General features: G+C 41.4%; 1 protein-coding gene across 9 annotated transcripts in view; it reads right to left on the minus strand.

Moving 5' to 3' along the window:
* TRPC6 (transient receptor potential cation channel subfamily C member 6) overlaps positions 1-20,158 on the minus strand; it is a 173,576-nt gene extending 153,418 nt beyond the window's left edge. For 4 of the 9 annotated variants that reach the window (XR_004000071.1, XR_004000070.1, XM_030560172.1 and 1 more), the window contains exon 1: positions 19,251-20,156. Coding sequence is in view for 6 of the 9 variants with exons in the window: in XM_030560172.1 (XP_030416032.1) it covers positions 19,251-19,393 (143 nt within the window). In the remaining 3 variants the exon portion in view is untranslated. Of the gene's footprint in view, positions 1-19,250 lie in introns of all 9 variants that reach the window. The other 5 variants (XM_030560200.1, XM_030560181.1, XM_030560162.1 and 2 more) reach the window with 3 other exon arrangements.
* Between the last annotated feature and the right edge of the window lie 1,667 nt (positions 20,159-21,825).

Below are 21,825 nucleotides of genomic sequence, written 5' to 3' on the forward strand. Positions count from 1 at the left end.
AAAAGTATTCTGAAATCCCTAGCTGTAGAAATCTGAAAAATGTTGAATTTGCTTCTTACATATCCCTGGTTCTGTAGAACTTCTGAAGATTGTGTTATTGTTCATTTTTGTTGTTAGACTTGCCCTAAGAAACATTATTAACATAGGCCAAAGAGCCAAGAGAGTCACCTGGGCCATGTCTGGACCACTTTTTGGCCAGATTAAACCTGAGTGCTGCTGCAACCTATGCAGCTCACAACACCACTCGCTTAAATTTGGAGGAGGGAGGAGCCACCTAAGAGGGAAGAGGAAGGTCAGGCAGGGGCAAATCTATCCCCCCATCCATACATTTTAGATGACACTTGCCAACTCCTGATAAAGATTTTGTTCAGATATTGAAGTTCTTCAGTCATGGACTCCTTCATCTCTCAACTGCTAGTTCTAGGACTCTGGTTATTCTTCCTCCACCAAATCAGCCATACTACCATAATTCCTTGGAATGTTACGGGCAGATCCTCATCTGATATAAATTATCACAGCTTGTCATAACTATAAACGAAAGGGAACAGCCGTCCTGTGTACAATACTATGAAATCTCTCCTGACCAGAGACACTAAAATCCTTTTACATGTAAAGGGTTAAGAAGCTCAGGTAACCTGGCTGACACCTGACCCAAAGGACCAATAAGGAAACAAGATACTTTCAAATCTTGAGGGGGAAGAGGCTTTTGTTTGTGTGCTCTTTGTCTTGAGGTTGTTCACTCTTGGGACTAAGAGGGACCAGACATCAATCCATGCTCTCCAAATCTTTCTGAACCGGTCTCTCATATTTCAAACTTGTAAGTAACAGCCAGGCAAGGCATGTTAGGTTTAACTTTGTTTTCTCAACTTGTAAACGTTCCTTTTTGCTAAGAAGATTTACCTCTGTTTGCTGTAACTTTGAACCTAATGCTAAAGGGGGTTCCTCTGGGCTCTATAAATCTGATTACCCTGTAAAGTTCTTTTCCATCCTGATTTTACAGAGATGATATTTACATTTCTTTCTTTAATTAGAAACCTTCTTCTTAAGAACCTGCTTGATTTTTCCTTGTGTTAAGATCCAAGGGGTTGGATCGGTGATCACCAGGAACTTGGTGAAGAAGTCTCTCAAGACTATGCAGGGAAGGGAGTTAGTATTTGTGAGTGGTGGCAGCAAAACCAGAGCTAAGCTGGTAATTCAATGTAGGGGTTCACATGCAGGTCCTCATATCTGCACTCTAAAGTCCAGAGTGGGGAAGGAACCTTGACACAGCTCCATTGACTTTAAATGTGTTACATTAAATGGCAACACAGAAAGTGGCCTAAATTTTCCAAAGTGATGAGAGACTTGGTGAGTTTTTGGGTGCCCAATTTGAGACACTGGTGACTTTGGAAAATGTATCCCTGTCCCCATAACAATAAGCAACAAAGTCAAGCTGGTTGACTTCTGTTCACATCACCACACTTCAACTTTACTTTTCTTAACTTCAGTTGCTTTTTAAAATCAAGATTTTACAATCAAGGTCAGAGAAAACATCAAGTACTACATCATACAAAAAAGGACAGAGATTAGATGACTAAGATTTTTGCCTCACTTCAGTGGAGAACAGAAACAAACATTTTTCATAAAATGTCTTGGGTAATTAACAAAATGATCATGCTGAGAGCAATAGGAAAAAGAAGATAAAGAGAGAAATTGCTGCAATCAAACTTTGGCCTTTTTGAATTGGAATTGTCAGATGTTTTAGTCAGAAGTGGAACATAAATGTCTCAGGGCTGTTTTTTATTATTATTATTTTATTTAGTTCTAAGTACCTCTATGATATTTTTATTAAAGTGCTCTAGCAAATCTTGCCATCTCCCACTATCTCCCTGTAACTCTGATTTTATTGAAATCAGTTCAGTTCCACCTCATTGATGGGGTGGGCCATAATACTTTGATTTCATGCAGTGGTCTGCACCCCCTATGCACTGCACAGCAGAACTCCAAGACAATTCTATGTGCCCTAATACAAATGGTATGTATGGAGGTGGGCAGGTAAGTTAATGACCGTGCAGATGCAATGGCAATTTCCATTTGCATAATAGGAACTGTCAGGACACAGGATTACCCTTCTGAAAATTTCACCAGCTTGTTTGTATCCATCTACATTCACTTCTTAAGAGCCTGTTCTCCTTTATGTGTTCCCAGAATAAAACTATATCATAGCCTTTACATTATCATTCCAAAGCACTGATCTTCTCCACTTCATGTAGCTTGGAGCAAAAGGTAAGTGATTTATGAAATTTTGTGCCATAAAACATAATCTAATGAAGCTCGCAAAGAAAACCATGAAAGGCACAGGTACTGGCTTCTTCCTTGCCCTGGGGTTGCTCAACCCTGCTCCACCCAGGCCCTGCCCCCACTCCACCCCTTTCCCTAATTAATTCCCAACCAAGATTCAGAGCTCAAGCAGCCACTGCACTCTGTGAGCATCTCAGCCCATTTAATTGATGGACCAGAGAGAGGAAATACAGGTACAGTTACCCTGAAACTGTGGCAGGAATATCAGGAGCAAATGCTCTGAGTCTGACCCTATGGAAACCAGTGGGAATTGAGAGTGCTCAGAAACTCACAGGACTGGGCCCTAAATGCTGAACTATATGAATAATGGCGCACTGGCGTAAATGAAGTAAGAAAACTTTATGAACGTCCTTATCATTGAACCACAACCTCTCTGAGTTGGAGTGTCCTTTGATGCCATAATGAGAAGTGGTTTTTAATGTGTATGAGGGAATATTTAATCCCTTTATTACAGAGAACACATATACAATCATCAGATGAGTGCCTTCTTTTTAGGGATTCAATATCGCAGTCGCCCTGGGATTAGGGTTATGGAGGAGACCAATCAAATTACATTTTCGTTGTGCAATTTCTGTCAGAAATTCTAGCATTGCCACCGTTGGAGCTGTGCAGAACGTTAATTGCAAAGCCTGAAGCCATGCAAATTTTAGAGACAAGGACTGAGCACTCACAACTCCTGTTTTCCCAGCAGGAAGAATCAATGTTCAGGACCTGCAATATCAGACCTGTTGCCTGGTTTAGTGCTTAGATAGGGAAACAAAACTGGCAACGGGCTGGATTCCAGGCTAAGTCAGTTTGAAATAACAAATATTTTGTCAAAACTGGAAGTGAAACCATTTATTGTATTCAAACATTCAAAAACTGAGTATGATGGATTTGTTATGTGATTTCACAACAGCCACCTGAAACTTGTTAAATTTTAAGGGCCAGATTTTCAAAAGCACTCGGCATTGGCCTCACTCTGTTTCCATTGACATCAGTTCCCATGCTCTTCAGTGGGAACAGAGTAGGGCTAAGGCAATGTTGAAAGTCCAACCTTAAGTCTTCTGGACCATTTGTTGACTGAGCTTACTCTCACATGATCAGAAGTGATAATCACAGCACTTGTGTCAGGGCTTTCACTGAGACAGGGATTGCTAACTAAGTTCTGTGATTCCATAATTTCCAATGCACCCATATAAAAACAAAAACCTCAACTCAAAATATTTTCTAAATTCAAGCAAGGCCATACTGAGTCAGACCAATGGTCAATTTAACACAGCATTCTGTCTTCTGACCGTGGCCAATGCCAGATGCTTCAGAAAGAATGAACAAAACAGGCCAATCCATTGAGTGATCCATCTTCTGTCATCCGTTCCTGCTCCTGGCAGTTAGAAGTTTACGGACACCCGGAGAATGGGCTTGTGTCCCTAACCATCTTGGGTAATATCCATTGATGGACCTACCCTCCACGAACTTACCTAATTCTTTTTTTAACACAATTATACTTTTGGCCTTCCCAACATCTCCTGACAATGAGTTCTACAGTTGACTGTGCATTGTGTAAAAAAGTACTTCCTTATTTTTGTTTTAAACCTGCTGCCTATTAATTTAATTTGGTGACCCTGGTTCTTGTGTTATGTGAAGGGCATAAATAACTCTCCTTATTAACTTTCTCCACATCATTTGTGATTTTATAGACCTCAATCAATCCCTCCTTAGTCATCTCTCTTCTAAAATGAACAATCCCAGTCTTTTTAATCTCCTCTCATATGGAAGCTATTTCATATCCCTAATCGTTCTGTTTTTCCAGTTCCAATATATCTTTTTTTGAGAAAGGGTAACCAAAACTGCATGCAGTACTCAAGGTGTGGGTGTAACTTGGATTTATATAGTGACATGATGATATTTTCTGCTTCATTACCTTTCTTAGTGGTTCCAAACATTTGGTTAGCTTTTTTGACTTCCACTGTTTTCAGACAACTATCCTCAATGATTCCAAGATCTCTTTTCTGAGTGGTAACTGCTAATTTAGACCCTATCATTTTGTATGTATAGTTGGGATTATGTTTTCCAGTGTGCATTACTTTGCATTTATCAACACTGAATTTCATCTTCCATTTTGTTGCCCCGTCACGCATTTTTGTGAGATCCCTTTATAACTCTTCACAGTCAAATTTGGACTTAATTATCTTGAGTGATTTTGTATTGTCTGCAAACTTTACCACCTCGCTGTTTAACCCTTTTCCCAGATCACTTGTGCATATGTTGAACAGCACTGGTCCTTGTACAAATCCTTAGGAGACCTCTTATTTACCTCCCTCCTCTGTGGAAACTGACCATTTGTTCCTACCCTTTATTTCCTGATTTAACCAGTTAATGACCCATGAGAGGACCTCATCTCTTATCCCATGACTGCTTAGTTTGCTTAAGAGCCTTTGGTGAGGACCTTGTCAAAGGTTTTCTGAAAGTCCAAATACACTATATCCACTGGATCACCTTTGTCGATGTGCTTGTTGACGCCCTCAAAGAATTCTAATAGATTGGTGAAGCATGATTTTCCTTTACAAAAGCCATGTTGACTCTTCCCCAACAAATTATGTTCATCTATGTGTCTGATCATTCTCTTCTTTATTATCTTTCAACCAATTTGCCTGACATTGAAGTTAGGCTTCCTGGCCTATAATTGCCAGGATCGTCTTCTGGGTCTTTTTTTAAAAAATTGGCATCACATTAGCTATCCACCAGTCATCTGGGACAGTGGCTGTTTTAAGCAATAGGTTACATATCATCATTAGTAGTTCTACAATTTCATATCTGAGTTCCTTCAGAACTCTTGGGAGAATACTATCTGGGCCTGGTGACTTATTACTGTTTAATTTATCAATTTGTTCCAAAGCCTCCTCTAACGACACCTCAATCTGGAACAGTTCCTCAGATTTGTCACCTAAAAAGAATAGCTCAGATGTAGCAATCTCTCTCACAGTGAAGACTGATGCAAAGAATTCATTTTGCTTCTCTGAAATGGCCTTGTCTTCACTGAGTTCTCCTTTAGTATTTCAGTCATCCAGTGGTCCCACTGATATTTTGGCAGGCTTCCTGCTTCTGATGTACTTAATTTTGTTGCTGTTGCTGTTTGTTATTGTTTATATTATGGTAGCCTCCACACTGTGTGTGCGTGTGAGCATGTATGTGTACGTGATACACTTTGAAATCCTTGGGGAAGATGCCAAATATTAGATTACTACTACTTAGGCAGCCTAAGGCCTGTATACACAGAACAGTCCTAACAAAGTTTATTTTGGGTATTCCAATTATATCTAAAAGTAAGGTGATCGGGTGACCTTTAAAGAGAAATGAGGATTTGTCTGCGGTATATTTGGATATGCATAGCACAAGCAATCCCTCACACTAAAAAAACCCACAGTGCATTCATCAAAAAGAGGAAGCCCTCCATTTTCAAGGGGGCCTAATCAGCTAATTATAATTCTGAAATACCAGCAAACTATCAGAGAGCTGTTGCACCAAATTAATCTGAGTTTAAAATCCCTGACAGGGATGAATAGAAAAATCAAGGAAGCAAGGACTAGAGCCAACTGGCAGAGAAAGATATCACTAATACCTCTTCTAGTAAACTGCTGTCTTCACAGATGGGTGATAATGTACCAGCCTGCAGCCTATGCAGAGAGCTGGTCCACCAGGCAAATACCCAGTTGTTATGTGACGCAGTCTGGTTCTGGTGAGGCAGATCAGGGATCCAGACATTGGAGGATGACAAGGGAGACACAGGAGGATAACTGTGTTGCTCCCCTGAGCTCAGTGTGTCCAGTGCCCAGTTCTGATGTGAGAGGTGAAGCACACACAAATCCTGCATCAGTGAATTCCCAAGATATCATGGCTAAAGGAGACATAAGTGTGAGCTCTTTTCCTTCTTTTTAAATAACGACTCAACTGGACTAAACAAATAATGTGTTCTGCTGTCAGAAGAGAATTGGCTCATCTATCTGGGTGATCTGGCAAGACTCCCATTGACTTTAGTACTGCTAGGATTTCACCCTGGAAGATCACAGGTACTGCTGATTGCAGGAGACACAAGATCCTTGCTGAAACATATCAGGACAGTGTGTGTAAACTTCCACTACCATTGCCTAATCTCTGCCTGTTATGTGAAAAGATTACCGTAATTTAGTTTCCAGGACAGGCAGTGGATTCTTTCATGGAGCAGTGGACTTTGTCTGGGGTTTACTCCTTGGTGTTCCCATCTGGATGGCTTGTTTTGACTCTGTGGCATGTTCTCCCGCCCCTCCCATTCCTGTTTAATTTTTTGTCCCCCATGATTTCTTGAGTTCTGACTTCTGTGACCCTTCCCTCACCTGGGCCTTCAAGTTATTAAATAGACTGGTAATTTTAAACCATCCACCATCCCACCCTCCCATTCATTTAACCATGCAAGTCCTTACTGGCACCCATCACTAATACCTGAGCACTTTCCAACAATCTCACTCCGTCTTCCTTCCCTGCTGGCAGAAGGCAGGATTAGATTTGTTTTGCTTTTAATTACCGCTGTATATAGGAGAGTAGGACTGTTGGCAAAACTAAGGGTACTATTGCAGGAATGTTTGAACAAAGAGACAGATGTTGGGTTGTGCATTTGGTGATACAAGGTTATTACTATGTTATTTGTCAGTCTTATTGTATCTGACAGTTTAGTTCATAACCACCAAAACCACATTAAAAAGAAAGTACTCCATATGTAGCAGAACCCCCACCCAGCAGGTCCATCCCACAATAATGGATTTTTTGTCTAATTTAGTGCAATTTTCTTTAGGAAAGTGACTAACAGTTCCTGTAAGAACCACGCAAGCAGGGAGCTCTATAAATTTCCCAAACAGCTTTGACAATGCACCTAAATCCTGATCTGCAGCACCCAAGCTATTCCACTAGTAAGGTTCAAGAATCTGATCCCACTCTTCATTACTTGTGCAATGAAACAGGAGCTTATTTTTGGATGTGTTCAAATATCTTTCCCTCAGTTTCCCACCAAACTGCATTCATCATCCTTTCTACTAAAAAGAATGATATAATGAAGTCATTTTGAAATGGATACAGAAAATGAACTGGGATTCAATAAGCCACCACCACATTGTTTCTCATATTTTCTTGCACAATTTCTGAATATTATTTTTCATTTAAGTACTTAAATTGTCAGTGCTTAGCAAACAATAAAATAATTATATTACTATGAGATCAAAATGCTAATCCATGCTAGAGAAAACAGAATAAAATGTAATTCTCACTAATATTTTTGTCCATATTTAATTATCATAACTTTCATTTGAACACATCCTACTATCCCAAAATCCTTTAAGCTACTGTAGAGTAGACTGCACACACACATGCACCACACATGCCCATCAGTGAACTGAAGCCATCTCTGAGGTCGCTGTCCAATGTTACACTTTGGGGCAGGTAATTAACAATGTTCTAACCCAGTAAAATTACAGCAATAGTTTAGGTAGGCAGAATGTAATTACTCAGACTTTCCCCCAGCCACGTCCCCTATGCTGAGGAACAAAGGTTATGAGGAAAGTGACAAAGCCATCATATTGACTCACTTTCACCTGGGAATTTCCATTGCACTACAGGAATTCTCCAGGGTGCCACTTATAATGGCTTTCCCCACAAAGCAGTTTGCGGAGGGTATGTGGCAAAAAATTGGTCCTTGTTATTAACACTGATAGTGCAAACATGAACTAGACTGTGTTGGCACAGTATTTCTCACCATTCCACCTTCTCCATCCAAGCTTAGCAAATTGCATATACTTACATACCAAGCTTGAATCTTAAAAACATAATTCTTTTTATTTAGAGAATGGATTTGTTTTGTATTTCAGTAACCAGATGAAAATCTGTCTGTGAATGTGCATTGTTCATAAGATTCTACAGTGCATTTAAGTAAATTCTACAAATAAATTGCTACAAGTCAGACCAGATGGATTATTAATTTTATCATAACTCAGGCTACTTGATGAATGACCTCCTATTTATCTGCATAAATTCAATTTGACAATACGTATTTACCAATATTACACCAGTGCTTAACATGCAATAACCACCTTCCTCACCAATTAGGACTTGACTCGCCTCCTGCAGATGCACTGGTATGCAATTTATAGTCCCCCTTACCAGCAGGAGCAACTGCATCTGAGAGCTATGCTTACACAGCACTCTCACTGGATTAAAACAGTTTCAAAAAGCATTTAGGAGGACTCTGTAGAATATTCCCCTGTGGAGGTCACTCTAGCAATTTGTTGGAACAGAGCATTTAGAGGAATCCTGGCCACTCCCTTCATCCTGACTATAATAATTCACTTTTGGGGCTATGCTGTGTGACTCTACTGAGGTGTGATGATACTCACTTGCAATAGGTCTCTGATTTTCTGAGGCAAAGTGGATAGTGTTGGCCTGAAATCCTTCCTCCACTGCCCGTAAAGAACCACTGAAGCATGAGCCTCCATTTCAGCTTTGAGTCAAAGAAAACTTTTTAGTTTATTTATCTTATCATTTTTGATGGCACAGTAAACACAAGACGACCAAAGACATTTACAGCCCTTGATGTAAAAGGAGAATCTGCCAACCCTCTTGAAAATATGTGACCATTTTGCTAATGCTTTTCAGAGATATTTGTAAGAGGGCATAGCATTTCAAAGCCTCTAAGCAGCAAGACTGGTACTTTCAGACACAGCTGCCATATTGCACCATACTCCCCAAAGTGATTAGTTCTAATGAAGAGTCTGAAAGATCATTTTACAGCGTATTTCAAGCAGAGTAGTTGAGAATGGAAATAAAACTGATGCCAGAGGAGTAGCTGAAACTATTATATTGCATTCAGTGAAATTACACATTTTGCTCAACATATATAGGGGTTAGAAATATGCATTGACTTTAATGTTGCCTAGAAATTACTTGATTTGAAAACTGCTGAAACTGAGGAACAAGCTGTGCCTTCAATCAGTGATAAAATTCAAAACTCTTTTCTTTTTAATGTGGTATTCTGTTTGCTTTACAGCTCATCTTTTAGTGCATACTTGTTTCTCCACAGATTTACAAGAAAGTGTGTTCTTTTGCAATGCAAATTGTTTTTAAAAACTTGAATAAGCAAGATGAACACATTGGACAGACATCTTCATTTGGCTGGGTCTACAATGAATGCTATTCAGCCTCAAATTTACATATATGTACTGACATTATCACATCAGATACCACATTTGCATCCTGACTGGGATTAGACCCCAAACCTAATTTTCAGTCCTGTTTTCCATCTGCAAGACCAGGCTGCCTGCCAATGAAATACTGTCTGCAGCCGATCTATAGATTATGTATTTATTATCCTGATTACACTGCTCTACAGCCAAAATGCTTCTGAAATAAATGTAGTCCAACTTTACTAATTCTGGGTCACTGAGAATGAAAATGATGCTTAAAATTGTTGATTGGCTCTAGTTTTCAAGATATGCTATTGGGTCAGTATATACGACCCTTGACTTGGGAATGGCAGAGGATAAGTGAGTTATAAAGGGAAGGGATCTCAATTTAAACCAGAAATGACTAAAATACATCTTTGACTGGATCTATGAATAAATCTATGACTGGGTTTGGACAGTACTTGCTTGTGAGGCAAAACAATGAATGAAGCAATCTGAAGCTGGTATTGCATCATACATGATATGAATTGCATCATGTTATTCCTAGAAGTCATGGATGATGCAATCATAACGAAGCTTACATCACTCTGCTGAACAAATTGCCCTAGATCAGCTCTAGAAATCATACAGTGTCTGTGCTCTCTTATTTATCAGTGTTTGATTTTGCAAAGGGACACATTTCTGTTTAGCCAAAGTGAGCAGTATTGCCTCGTACTTGTGTGAACAGTGCAGATAACTTCTGCTGTGTTTGTGGTGAAGTGACTTTTGCATCACAAAAGCACAGTATAACTACTATGGTTAAGAAAGCCTATCACCTTTCTTTTGGCTGCAAAATTGGAGATCAGGACAAGAGGTGGGCCCCACACATATTCTGCAACACTTGTGAAACAAATCTTTGCCAGTGGTTGAACAGGAAAAGGAAATCTATGCCTTTTGCAGTGCCAATGATTTGGAGAGAACCAACAGATCACACCAGCAATTGTTACTTCTGCATGGTGCCTCCAGTTGGGAAAAGTGTGTCAAAGAAGAAAAAGTGGACTGTGCATTATCCAAATATTCCATCAGCTATACGCCCAGTACCCCACAGAGAAGGACTGCCCGTTCCTGATGCACCAGAATCATTCTCACTTGAGTCAGACGAGGAAGAGGAAGAGGGTGAAACTTCTGGTCCTGAACCATCAATGTCACAGGACCCACATTTCCTCCCATCCTCCTCCTCTGAACCACACCTCATAACACAAGGTGAACTGAATGACCTTGTCAGGGGTTTGGAGCTACCCAAGAGTAAGGCAGAGCTGTTGGGCTCCAGACTACAGCAGTGGAATCTCCTGGCAGGCTATCAGGGCAAATGGAGCCCATCAATGCTTGCAGACTATTACTGGACAGTGACAAGAGATGCTCCATTTAATGAATACAAGAGACAAGCCAAGAAGCGCCGAGTAGACACTGAATAGGACTAAACTATGTACATAATAGTTTTTTGCCTTTTGTTTCATAATACATTTTATTTATATAACCTTCTGCTGATTTTTAAAGTGTTACATAAACAGGACAGGTGAAATATTATCATGTAAAGCAACCATAAACACATGAAAAGACCTAGGTTTACAATTTATGATTAAAACTCTACTATCTACACAATATACATAGACATAAAATGTAAAAACTTAAATATCTTAGAAACAGTAGCCAATCAGTTGTTTTAATTGTCATATTTGAATTCAGCACATCAAAATACATAATAAATATCACATTTTATCTCTGAAGCAGACGACTTCTCAAAAATTGTAGACCAGTGTTACTTTAGAATTCCAAGTTTGAGGGCTGACTAGTTCCTGCACCAAGATCAGGCCCAGTATTATTAAAATTATTATATAGTTGTGAACCCCAATGTGCAGGGTTGCAACACTCACACTAAAGGAACTCTCCTATATTTATAATAATGTATTAATACATTAGCAAAGTCACAAACACGCCAGCTCATTAAGGGAGATGGAGATAATACAAAATGTACCTTTGAAATCCATATACCCACATCATCCCGTGCAGAACAACCTGAAATGTTAGCCATTATCTTCCTCATCACCATCACCTTCCTCCTCATCACCAATGGCCCTCATTCTCGCACCTCCCAAGAGCTACATCGTTGTCTGCTACTGCCCACAGGCTAGAATACAACTTTAATATATTACATTGTCGCCACTAAGTCTAATGCATATTCAGTAGGGGTTTCTCCCCTCTTCCTTATTTGTATTTCTTCACTCTACTAATGTCGGAGTGTCCTTCTCCTATAGGCTAGTATATCAATGATCTCAGTTTATTATCATATACAATTCTTTGGCATGGCACTCCTGTAGTCAGTCATCTGAGGATACTAGCTTATGTTCCTGTGGCTGACTGGTGTCATTATAGACAAATTTCAAAATTCACCCTTCCACACTCTATTCAGCTCCCCAAAACTTGGGGGTTTCCCTCAGGATGTTTATCTGTTACAAAGTTCATAGGACTCAAGCTTTATGTTAACTGCTGAAACTAATGTCTTACAGGATACAGGCCTATAGGTTCCTGGCATTACTGTTGAATATAATAAAGGCAGAATATAATGAAGGCAAGGCAGTGAATATAATGAAGGCAAGCTATCCCTATGGCAGGGGTTCCCAAACTTGGTTGGCGGCTTGTTCAGGATAAGCCCCTGGCAGGCCACGAGACGCTTTGTTTACCTGACCGTCCGTAGGTTCAGCCGCTCGCAGAGGCCACAGTTCGCTGTTCCTGTCCAATGGGAGCTGCAGGAAGTGGCATTGGCCAGGCCACCACTTCCCGCAGTTTCCATTGGCTGGGAACGGTGAACCGCGGTCACTGGAAGCTGTTAGCAGCTGTACCTGCGGAAGCTCAGGTAAACAAAGCATCTTGCGACCCACCAGGGGCTTACCCTGAACAAGCCACAAACCAAGTTTGGGAACCCCTACCCTATGGTAGGGCACCAGAGGAACAATTAGCCAAACATTTGTACTTCAGCAGACTTTAAAATACATGTAGGTCACTATATATCTTTTGATTTTTTAAAGGGACAGAATGACTCCAGAGGAAGAGAGTCTACTCATCTATCATTCAAAAAATATAACCATGTAACAGAACACCAAATTCAAAAGGCCTTCTTATCTACATATTTTTGGAGATAGTCTGAAGTGTGTTGTTTCCCACCAAAAAGTTTGGAGATTGTTCTAAACTTAAAGAGAAGTGGATATTTCAGGCTGAAACCAGAGCTCAAATATGGGGTATTGTGCCATGCAGACTACTCCTGCTACTAGTTTAAAAAAAGAAAAAGATTCTGAAAATTGCAGCATGCTATCCCTTTTTGATTTCAGTACTAATGCTGTCTGAGACACGGCAGGCAACTGCTAGTGGAACAGAAGGTATTCTGAGGAGGAACAAAAGGATAATTCTCTACAGTCTTCCGCTGCTTTATTGTGTCTCAGTTCCAGCGTGGTTACAGTGCTGCTACAAGCGAACAGTGTGATTAAGTGCACAACTGTTTCCCTACTCCTGGAGAGCAATGTTCTCCTGAGTGACTTGCTAGGAGACTTTAGGAACTTTGCTACTGCTCTCATGCAATTATTATCCAGTGGTGCTAGAACCTCAGGGTGGGAATTTCAAAAGCACTAAGATCAGAGGGAGTTGGGTGCCTAGCTCCTTTAGGCACTTATAGAAATACCTCACTAAACTTTACACAATAGCTGTTTATCCTTTCACAAGGGCTCTCACTTTCTATAGGCAGTGACTGATCAACTCTATAGTTCCAAGTATTGATCTGTCTTCATTCACTTATTTCATTCTGTAGCGTTATTTCCTTTTTGTTGAAATTCCTTCCTTCTCTGCCCTATACATAAGCTAAGATTCCATAAAAATATTTGATCTGACTCACAAGAAAGGTAGTAGCTGCCTCTGACGTGGTAAAGCATTTCACAAGACAGATGCTGTACGCAGGATTCTCAGTATTATCATAAAATACATTGTGGCAGATACAAAGCATCACCTATATTTCCTTTGCTACCTAATAGTACTGAAGCTCAAGTTTAGCCTCAAATCCACCAGTAGGTCTGGCATGTGATGCTTCTTCTAGACATAGCACTAGCTCTGATGCTGAACTAGTATGTGCCCGTTTAATATTTTCAGTTATTTTACAATTCATATGTACTTTCCTAATAAAGCATAATAGGCCTAATTCAGCCCAAATTTAAGCAGGCATAATCCCCTGAAGGCAATGCAGCTGCATCCATTTATGCTGACACTGAATTTGGCCCAATATGTCAAAACTCAACAAATGTATCAGATTTACAGGACTTTATAAAAATATGTCATTACCAAGGTGCCACCACTAAAGTCTTTGACATGCCCCCAAAATAAACTTGTTTTGTACTTTAATAAACATTATCTGTGAATAAAGGTTGTCAAGCAATCTGATTCAAAGCAAATCTGATTGATATTAGGAGTTTGTTCCCAGAAAATACAAACTCCTTTGTATGTATAAACCAAGTTTGCATCAGCCGCCGCACCATTTATCTAGCCCTGTTATGGAATAAGGGAAGGTAAAGGATCAGAGTGAATACATTATTTTAAACAGGAATGTCTCTTTCTGTTAAGCAAAGAATAAGACACTATTAAAGATACTATATTCTAAGGCCCTTGATCCTGCAAACATGTACATGTATACTTAACTTTACAACCATGTGTAGATTCATTAATTCAAAGTGTTTTAATGTGGAGTTTGGGGCCTTAAATTGTAAACACAATGAACAGTTTTCTTTAAACAGTTATTTTAGAAGTCTGTAAACAGTCCAAACATTAGAGAACCTTGAAATTTACAACGCATATTCTCAAAGCAATACAAACTCTGTAAAGAGGCTTGACGTGCACAGAATGATTACTAGAGGAAAACTTTTCCTTCACACGTTCAAAGTGCTAATCATGTTACACAGGTTATTCCATTAATTGTGTTATTCTACAGTTATGGTGAGAAGAGAGTTTTCTCAATTCTTACTCAGGCACAGCTTCTATGGACTACAGTGATAGCTTTTCTTCAGTAAAGAATGAGAAATAATGGAAATGTAGGATTGGAAGGGGCTCGAGAGATCATCTAGTCCAGTCCCCTGCACCCAAGTCAGGACTATGTAACAACTAGACCATCTCTGACAGGTGTTTGTCTAACCTGTTGTTAAAAACCTCCAGTGAAAGAGATTCAACAACATCCCTAAGCAATTTGTTCCAGTGCTTAATGACTAAGAATTTACCCAGGACTACAGCAGAACTGCTAAATCCCAGTTGAGTGCCCTAAACACTGGGCTATATAGTCAATTGATCAGTCTCCACCTCCCAATTTTTAGTTATTATACAAAGTGCAACAGCTCCAACAGGACAGATTGTGTTCTAATGGAGAATAAAGACAAATTTCAAGACCTTGAAACTTTTCACAGAATGGAATTCTTGCTTTCCAGCCAGCCCCTCTTACATAAGTTTGTTTATTTAATTTAGTACAAGTTACAGATGCTCCATATCACTAAGAAACAGGCCCTCAGTGTACATTTTTACCGCTGAAATAAGTGAATTACTACCAGTAATGTACTGATCAAAATTAATGATGACATTATTAGAGTAAGTACCAGTTTTACTTCAATCACACTGTCGTCATTGTAGTCTGAAATACCCATAAAAAGAGTACCATGTCTTCATTTAAGACATTGTGTCCACTTTCGTTCCACAGCTCAAGCCATTTCCCCCTGCGCAATGCAATTGAGATGAAGGTAACTTAGATTTATATCTTTAATTCAGGTGTTAAGGAGAGCCTGGAATGAAATAAATTATTGCCTTTCTTCTTTTAATCACCAACAACCATGCTGACAACTTCACATGCTTGTATGTTAGTAATCCAAAAGTGAATCTCATGAATAAATGAATATAGTTAGATACCCTGACTCTATTCCACAACAATCACAGCCCTTATCCTATCTGATCCTGAGGGATAGACAATTCAGAAAACATATTTTCCTAGGGCCCAATCCTGTGAGGTGTTTAAAGACTGCCACTCTCACAGAAGTCAATGGGGAATACCACTTGGGAGGCACTTAGTTTGCAGGACTGAATCTCTAAATTGTTGTTATAAAATGCTGCAGCTACCTCTTCAGCTGCTGACTTAGTATTTTCTAGTTTATATTTTATATACATCACTATTGGAAGATGAAAAAAAAAGTCACACTGTCTCGAGATAAGCATACAGTGTCAGGTAATTTATGTACACAGTATAATTAAAGGTACAACTGGAATTCATCTGATAAAAATTGAGAAAAATAGTAAACTGAAGAAATATTTTGTTTTACAAACTTACCAAATAGCACTCTCTGTATTCTATATATTTAACAAGAATATACCTTTGTCATCTGGCTCTACTTACCTTGTTAAATACAAATATAAAGAAACTGCCAATAATGAACAGATGAACACAGAGCTCTTGATCCTGCCAAGACTTACTCAGAGGAGTTACTTTATGCACTGTGAGTAGTCCCAGTGACTCCAGAAAGGCTACTCACTCTGTAAGGCTACACATGTGCTTATGTTTTCGGAGGATTGGAGCCTTAACTAGTAATCTAGCTAATTTAAAGCATACTAGTATCAGAGGGGTAGCCGTGTTAGTCTGGATCTGTAAAAGCAGCAAAGAATCCTGTGGCACCTTATAGACTAACAGATGTTTTGGAGCATGAGCTTTTGTGGGTGAACACCCACTTCGTCAGATGCATGTAGTGGAAATGTCCAGGGGCCCCTGGACATTTCCACTACATGCATCTGACGAAGTGGGTATTCACCCACGAAAGCTCATGCTCCAAAACGTCTGTTAATCTATAAGTTGCCACAGGATTCTTTGCTGCTTTTAAAGCATACAAGTAACTGTCCCCCACTAGCTCCAGTGACATCCCAGCTTTCTTGTCAATTTCACAGCTCTAGCATGGAGCCATGAAATTGACAAGAAGGACAGCCAACATCGGATGTAAATAACGCAGCACCTATACAAACTGTGTTGCCCTAACTACACCAACATAAGCCCTACGTTTCTCATGGAGGTGGAGTTATTATGTCAGTGTAGTAGGGCATTTACGTGGGCAGGAGCAAGACTGCAGTGTGTACACTGACATAATTAGATCAATGTAAGCTGCCTTCTGTCAACCTAACTCTGTAGTGTAGACCAAGCCTAGGTTACAGTTTGTTTGGAAATGCAACTTACTCTGACCATCTTTCTGCACTATATGACGAGCTCAATTTTATCTCAGATTTATGTATTTATTTACTTACTTGCGTAGAGCCTCTGGTGAGGGAGGGGAGTAACAAAAGAAGTGGCAGGAATCTTCCCACAGGTCAAATACAAAAGTGGGTAACATATACTCTGTAACACAGCACCTTTAACTTATCCTTATTCAAATATTGTGCTGTACTGCTCTGCATTACAACCATAGTCAAAAAGTTTGTAAGTTCTTTTTGTATGTGCACCTTATAGTAAGGTTTTTCTCCCAATTACCATTTGACAAAAATGTCCTTAATAATTGGCTATACCAAGAAACACAGTATGAGAGAGATTAGTAGCTTTAGGTTAAAACATTTTACTTTAACATAATAGTTAATGCTAGTTTCTTAAAACTATCTAATTCAGTATCACAAACTATTATACTTTCTCCTAGACCTTCACATTAGCTTAGACATAAATTGAGACTTCCATCATATTATTTACCAGAATAGCACCATAAAAGTTGGCTATTATGTGATTCACTGAGGGCAGGAAAAAGTATTTTAAATATTCATCTTTAGATACACTTTATATCAGTATAAATATCTAATCCCATTGTTCTCTGATAGTTTTTCTGACTATTATTCCCTTTCTACACCAGGCTGGTTGATAAAGATTATCTAGGCAATGTACCATATGTTAGAGGAGATTGATAACCAGAGGAATCAGTTAAGTAGTAGGATACATGATGGAGTATGCCAGTATGAAAGAAAGTTTGTCTTGTAATCAACTGAAATTATAGATTCCTGTCATGTCACATAATATAATAATTTTCCCACTCTCTGTGTTGCCTCTTCCGTCAGAAACACTAACAAGTGATAACTATACCAGTCACATTGATATTACATAACTAGAGATGTTGTGTAGGCAATGGATGTATTGCCCTAATTATTTTAAAAAAATATTCCTGGAATCTTAGTACTGTAAAAAGCAGAAAAAAGGAAGTATAATCTGTTTACACCTTGCTAATTTAAAAATGATAATAATTCAGTGGCACTCTGAAAATCAAATTGCCAAGCCTGTATGATTTGGACTGTATGTACCAATGGAGAAGATTGTGGCTTAATTAATTAGAATGTAATGAGCACCCAATAAGGACCACTGACCATAGAAGTTACTATGGCCATAGAAAACCCATTGCAGGGTGTTAATTTTAAATAGACCAGCCAGTGCAGTCCATAACATGCTCCATATTTAGTTAAATCTATTCTATTCAGTTAGGACTTTATCTCAGTGCCATTATAGCAGGGTATATATTACTTTCCATGTCTTTGGTTCTGTCTATTCCAACTAACTCATATTCAATTACTTTTTTTCTCTCTTTTTTTTTAAATTACAATATACAATTCTACTGCAGGAAAGGTGACCAAATTGTTCAAGCCCCAATCTAATCTCCATTTCACCAGTTACATGATGTTTTGTTGCAATAAATGTTAGTAGCAACAAAAACAAAGAAACAAACAAAAAAAACCCCACAAACCACAGCTGACATATGTTTTTTCTAGAGATAAAACATGAGACAAATAAAACTAAAAAACATCTCCATTAGCAAACGGTAATATGAAAATGAATGGCATATTTGTGCATTTGCTTTCAGAGAGCAAACTGAAGCAAATCCTGGTTGAAAGGCCACAGTTCCTAAGCCTTGGAAAAGTGTAACTTTCATTTCTAAACTCAGATAAAGATTGCGAGCATTTCCTGCTAAGGTGGCAGCTGCAGAGTCAGACTTTCTTATAGCCCCCCTCTCCCAAGGATTTGTGAGCAGCCAACCATTCCCCACCTAGAACGATCAGACGTTGCCTGTTGACAGCAGAGCGCTGCTGCTTGCGGGAGGGGAAGGACAGAACCCACTCAGGTAGCGCTGGACCCGGATCTTTTACAAGCCTGTTTGTTTTTGTAAACAGGCCGCTTATTTCCTATGATCCCTCATTAGCCCAACGCCTGCTCTTCGCGATGCAAACACAGAGCTCAACTACCAACTCGCGTATTTGTTTTGTGACCGGTCCCAGCGACAGAGGGGACGCAGACAGGCCGGGCGCTTGCGGGGCTGTAGGCTCTCCCTGAGCCGGCGCGCCCCACACCCAGACCCCGCGCATCCCAGGCGGGCTTCGCAGCGCCACCGCGCCCGAGCGGGGCGCACCTGAGGCCGGGGAGGTCAGTCTCCCCGCCCTCCACGCGCACCGGCCCCTCGCTGCGGTGGGGCAGGAGCCACCTCTGCCCTCTCTGGGGCACGGCTGGAAACTCCTGCTGGCTGCCGCCCGCCCCGGCTCCCAGCCCACCCTGGGGCCAGCGAGGGATGCTGCCGGTGTACGTTACACCGCCCGCCCCGCTCTGCCCCGGGGCCACCCCCGGGCCGGCCTCACCCGCCGGAGCCGCGTTCCCGCGCAGGACTCACTCACCCGGGGTAGTAGGCGTAGGGCGGCAGCGGGTTCTCCTCGCACAGCCCCGAGGCCAGGAGCAGATAGTCCTGGCTCCCGGTCCGGCGGCCCGGCCTGGCCGGGGAGCTGCCTGGCCGCGGCACGTAGGGCTGGCCGCGGCTCATGCTGTTCCCGGGGGTCTCTGAGCTTCGCGCCGCAGCTTGGAGGGGCCGGGGAGCCGCAGACACCCGGGCGCCCCCACAGGCAGCGCCGGCTCTTCCAGCCTCACCCTCCCCGTCAGCGGTGCGTCCCGCGCCCGGCTGCCGCTGCTCCGCTGCCTTGGGGCGGCCAGGCTGGGGCACCGGGCTCCTTCAGGGCCGCTCCCGGGCCGCCATGGAGCCGGCAGAAGAAACGCTCGGGCTGCCCGGCGTCTCCAGCCCGCTGCAGGAGGGCAGCAGCGGCCCGGGCTCCCTCCACGCTGCCAGCCAGGCGCGGGTCCAGCAGCCACCACCGCGGCCGCCAGCAGCTCCCAGCCACACTGGCTGAGAGGAGCGAGCGAGCGGAGTTACTATGTCAGTCGGCAACATCCTCCTCCCCAGTCGTCACTGCCCGGCGTTTGGAGCGCTCGGACGTGAGTAAAAGTTTGCACAGCCCCATCCTGAGCTGTGTCCTCCTCAGAGCTGCAAGAGAACCGCTCCCAACGGGCAAGTGCCCCGCGTAACTGGAGCTGGGACGTCTGGAAATGCACCCCAGCCTCCCACTATAAACTGCCTGCTCCCTAGGTCTAGACGCTATAGTCCCAGGCTGGGAGTGGAGCCCGCCCTTCTCCTTTGATATTGTTCCCTGGGTGATTTGCCTATAAAACTAATGTTCTGCTATGGGCAGTGCCCAGGAATTTAAATTTGATTATTTATTGTGCCATATCAACACATGCCCATACATCACATGCACAGTCATAAACAGCAGTAGGTGCCCCATTTCAACGAAAATCTATGTGCCATGGAGCCATCTGAATAAAGGTATCCATAAGTACTTGGCTGCGGGGTGAGGGGCTATGGCAGAGCTCCTCCTGCCCTGGGGCTGGGTTCAAGAGAGCCAGCTCCCTTCTAGGCTCACGGGCCCTGGCAGGGACCTTTTGCTCTCTCTCCCTACCAAGGTCCCAGGGCCAGAGCAGCTCACTCTCCCCCGCCCCCCTGGCTGGAGGAGTTCTATGACCCCACCACAGCTAAGTACTTGTGGCTACTAATGTGTATAATATGTATATGTTTAATATGTTCCTCCAAAAGCAATCAATTAAAATTCCTAGGCCCTAGGCAGGAGGCGCTCGCTCTCCTTGCCCTGGCCCAGAGGAGCTCTGTGACCCTGCCACAGCCCCAGGGGCAAAGGAGCTCACTTTCCTCCCTGGGGCCCAGGTGCTGGAGAAGTTCTGTGACCTCCCCAGTTGGGGAGGACCAGTACCCTGGCTTGCCCCCCCCCCCGTGCACACTCCTATGCTGTACTAACTACACTGCAGTAGCATTGGAGTTCCTGTGAGGCGCTCTGCCTCTTTGAGAATTTCATAAATAAGGCCACGTCCAGACTACCTGCCGTATCGGCGGGTTAAAATCGATTACTCGGGGATCGATATATCGCGTCTAATCTAGACGCGATATATCGATCCCCAACCGCGCTTATATCAATTCCGGAACTCCATCAACCCCAACAGAGTTCCGGAATCGACACGGAGAGCCGCGAACATCGATCCCGCGTGGTGTGGACGGGTGAGTAATCCGATCTTAGATATTCGACTTCAGCTACGTTATTCATGTAGCTGAAGTTGCGTATCTAAGATCGATTTTCCCCCCCTAGTGTGGACCAGCCCTAAGTCACCAAGGTCAATTGTTTAGTGCCAGTCTGTAAACTGGCAAACAACTCCCCATGGTCACAGACATAAATGTGAAGAACTGGATGAAGGAACAAGGATCATTAATCTGCCTTTTAAAAATAAAATTGAAAAATTAACTTAGTTAATTGTTTAAAAAAAATAAAGACTTCATTCACACTCCCTTGTAAAATAATTATATATATATATAGGCTGTCAAGCAGTTAAAAAATTAACCATGCAATTAATCATGCTGTTAAACAACAATAGAATACCATTTATTTAAATATTTTTGGATGTTTTTTACATTTTCAAATATATTTATTTAAATTACAACACAGAATACAAAGTGTACATTGTTCACTTTATATTTATTTTATTACAAATATTTGCACTGTAAAAAAACAAAAGAAATGCATTAGATGAATTGAAAAATACTAATTACTGTAGTGCAATCTCTTTATCATGGAAGTTGAATTTACAAATGTAGAATTATGTACAGAAAACCTGCATTCAAAAATAAAACAATGTAAAACTTTAGATCCTACAAGTCCACTCAGTCCTATTTCTTGTTCAGCCAATCGCTCAGACAATATGTTTGTTTACATTTACAGGAGATAATGCTGCCTGCTTCTTGTTTACAATGTCACCTGAAAATGAGACCAGGCCTTTGCATGGCACTGTTGTAGCCGGCATTGCAAGATATTTACCTGCCAGATGCACTAAAGATTCATATGTCCCTTGATGCTTCAGCCA

Source organism: Gopherus evgoodei, chromosome 1, assembly GCF_007399415.2.
Source record: "Gopherus evgoodei ecotype Sinaloan lineage chromosome 1, rGopEvg1_v1.p, whole genome shotgun sequence".
NCBI lineage: Eukaryota > Metazoa > Chordata > Testudines > Testudinidae > Gopherus > Gopherus evgoodei.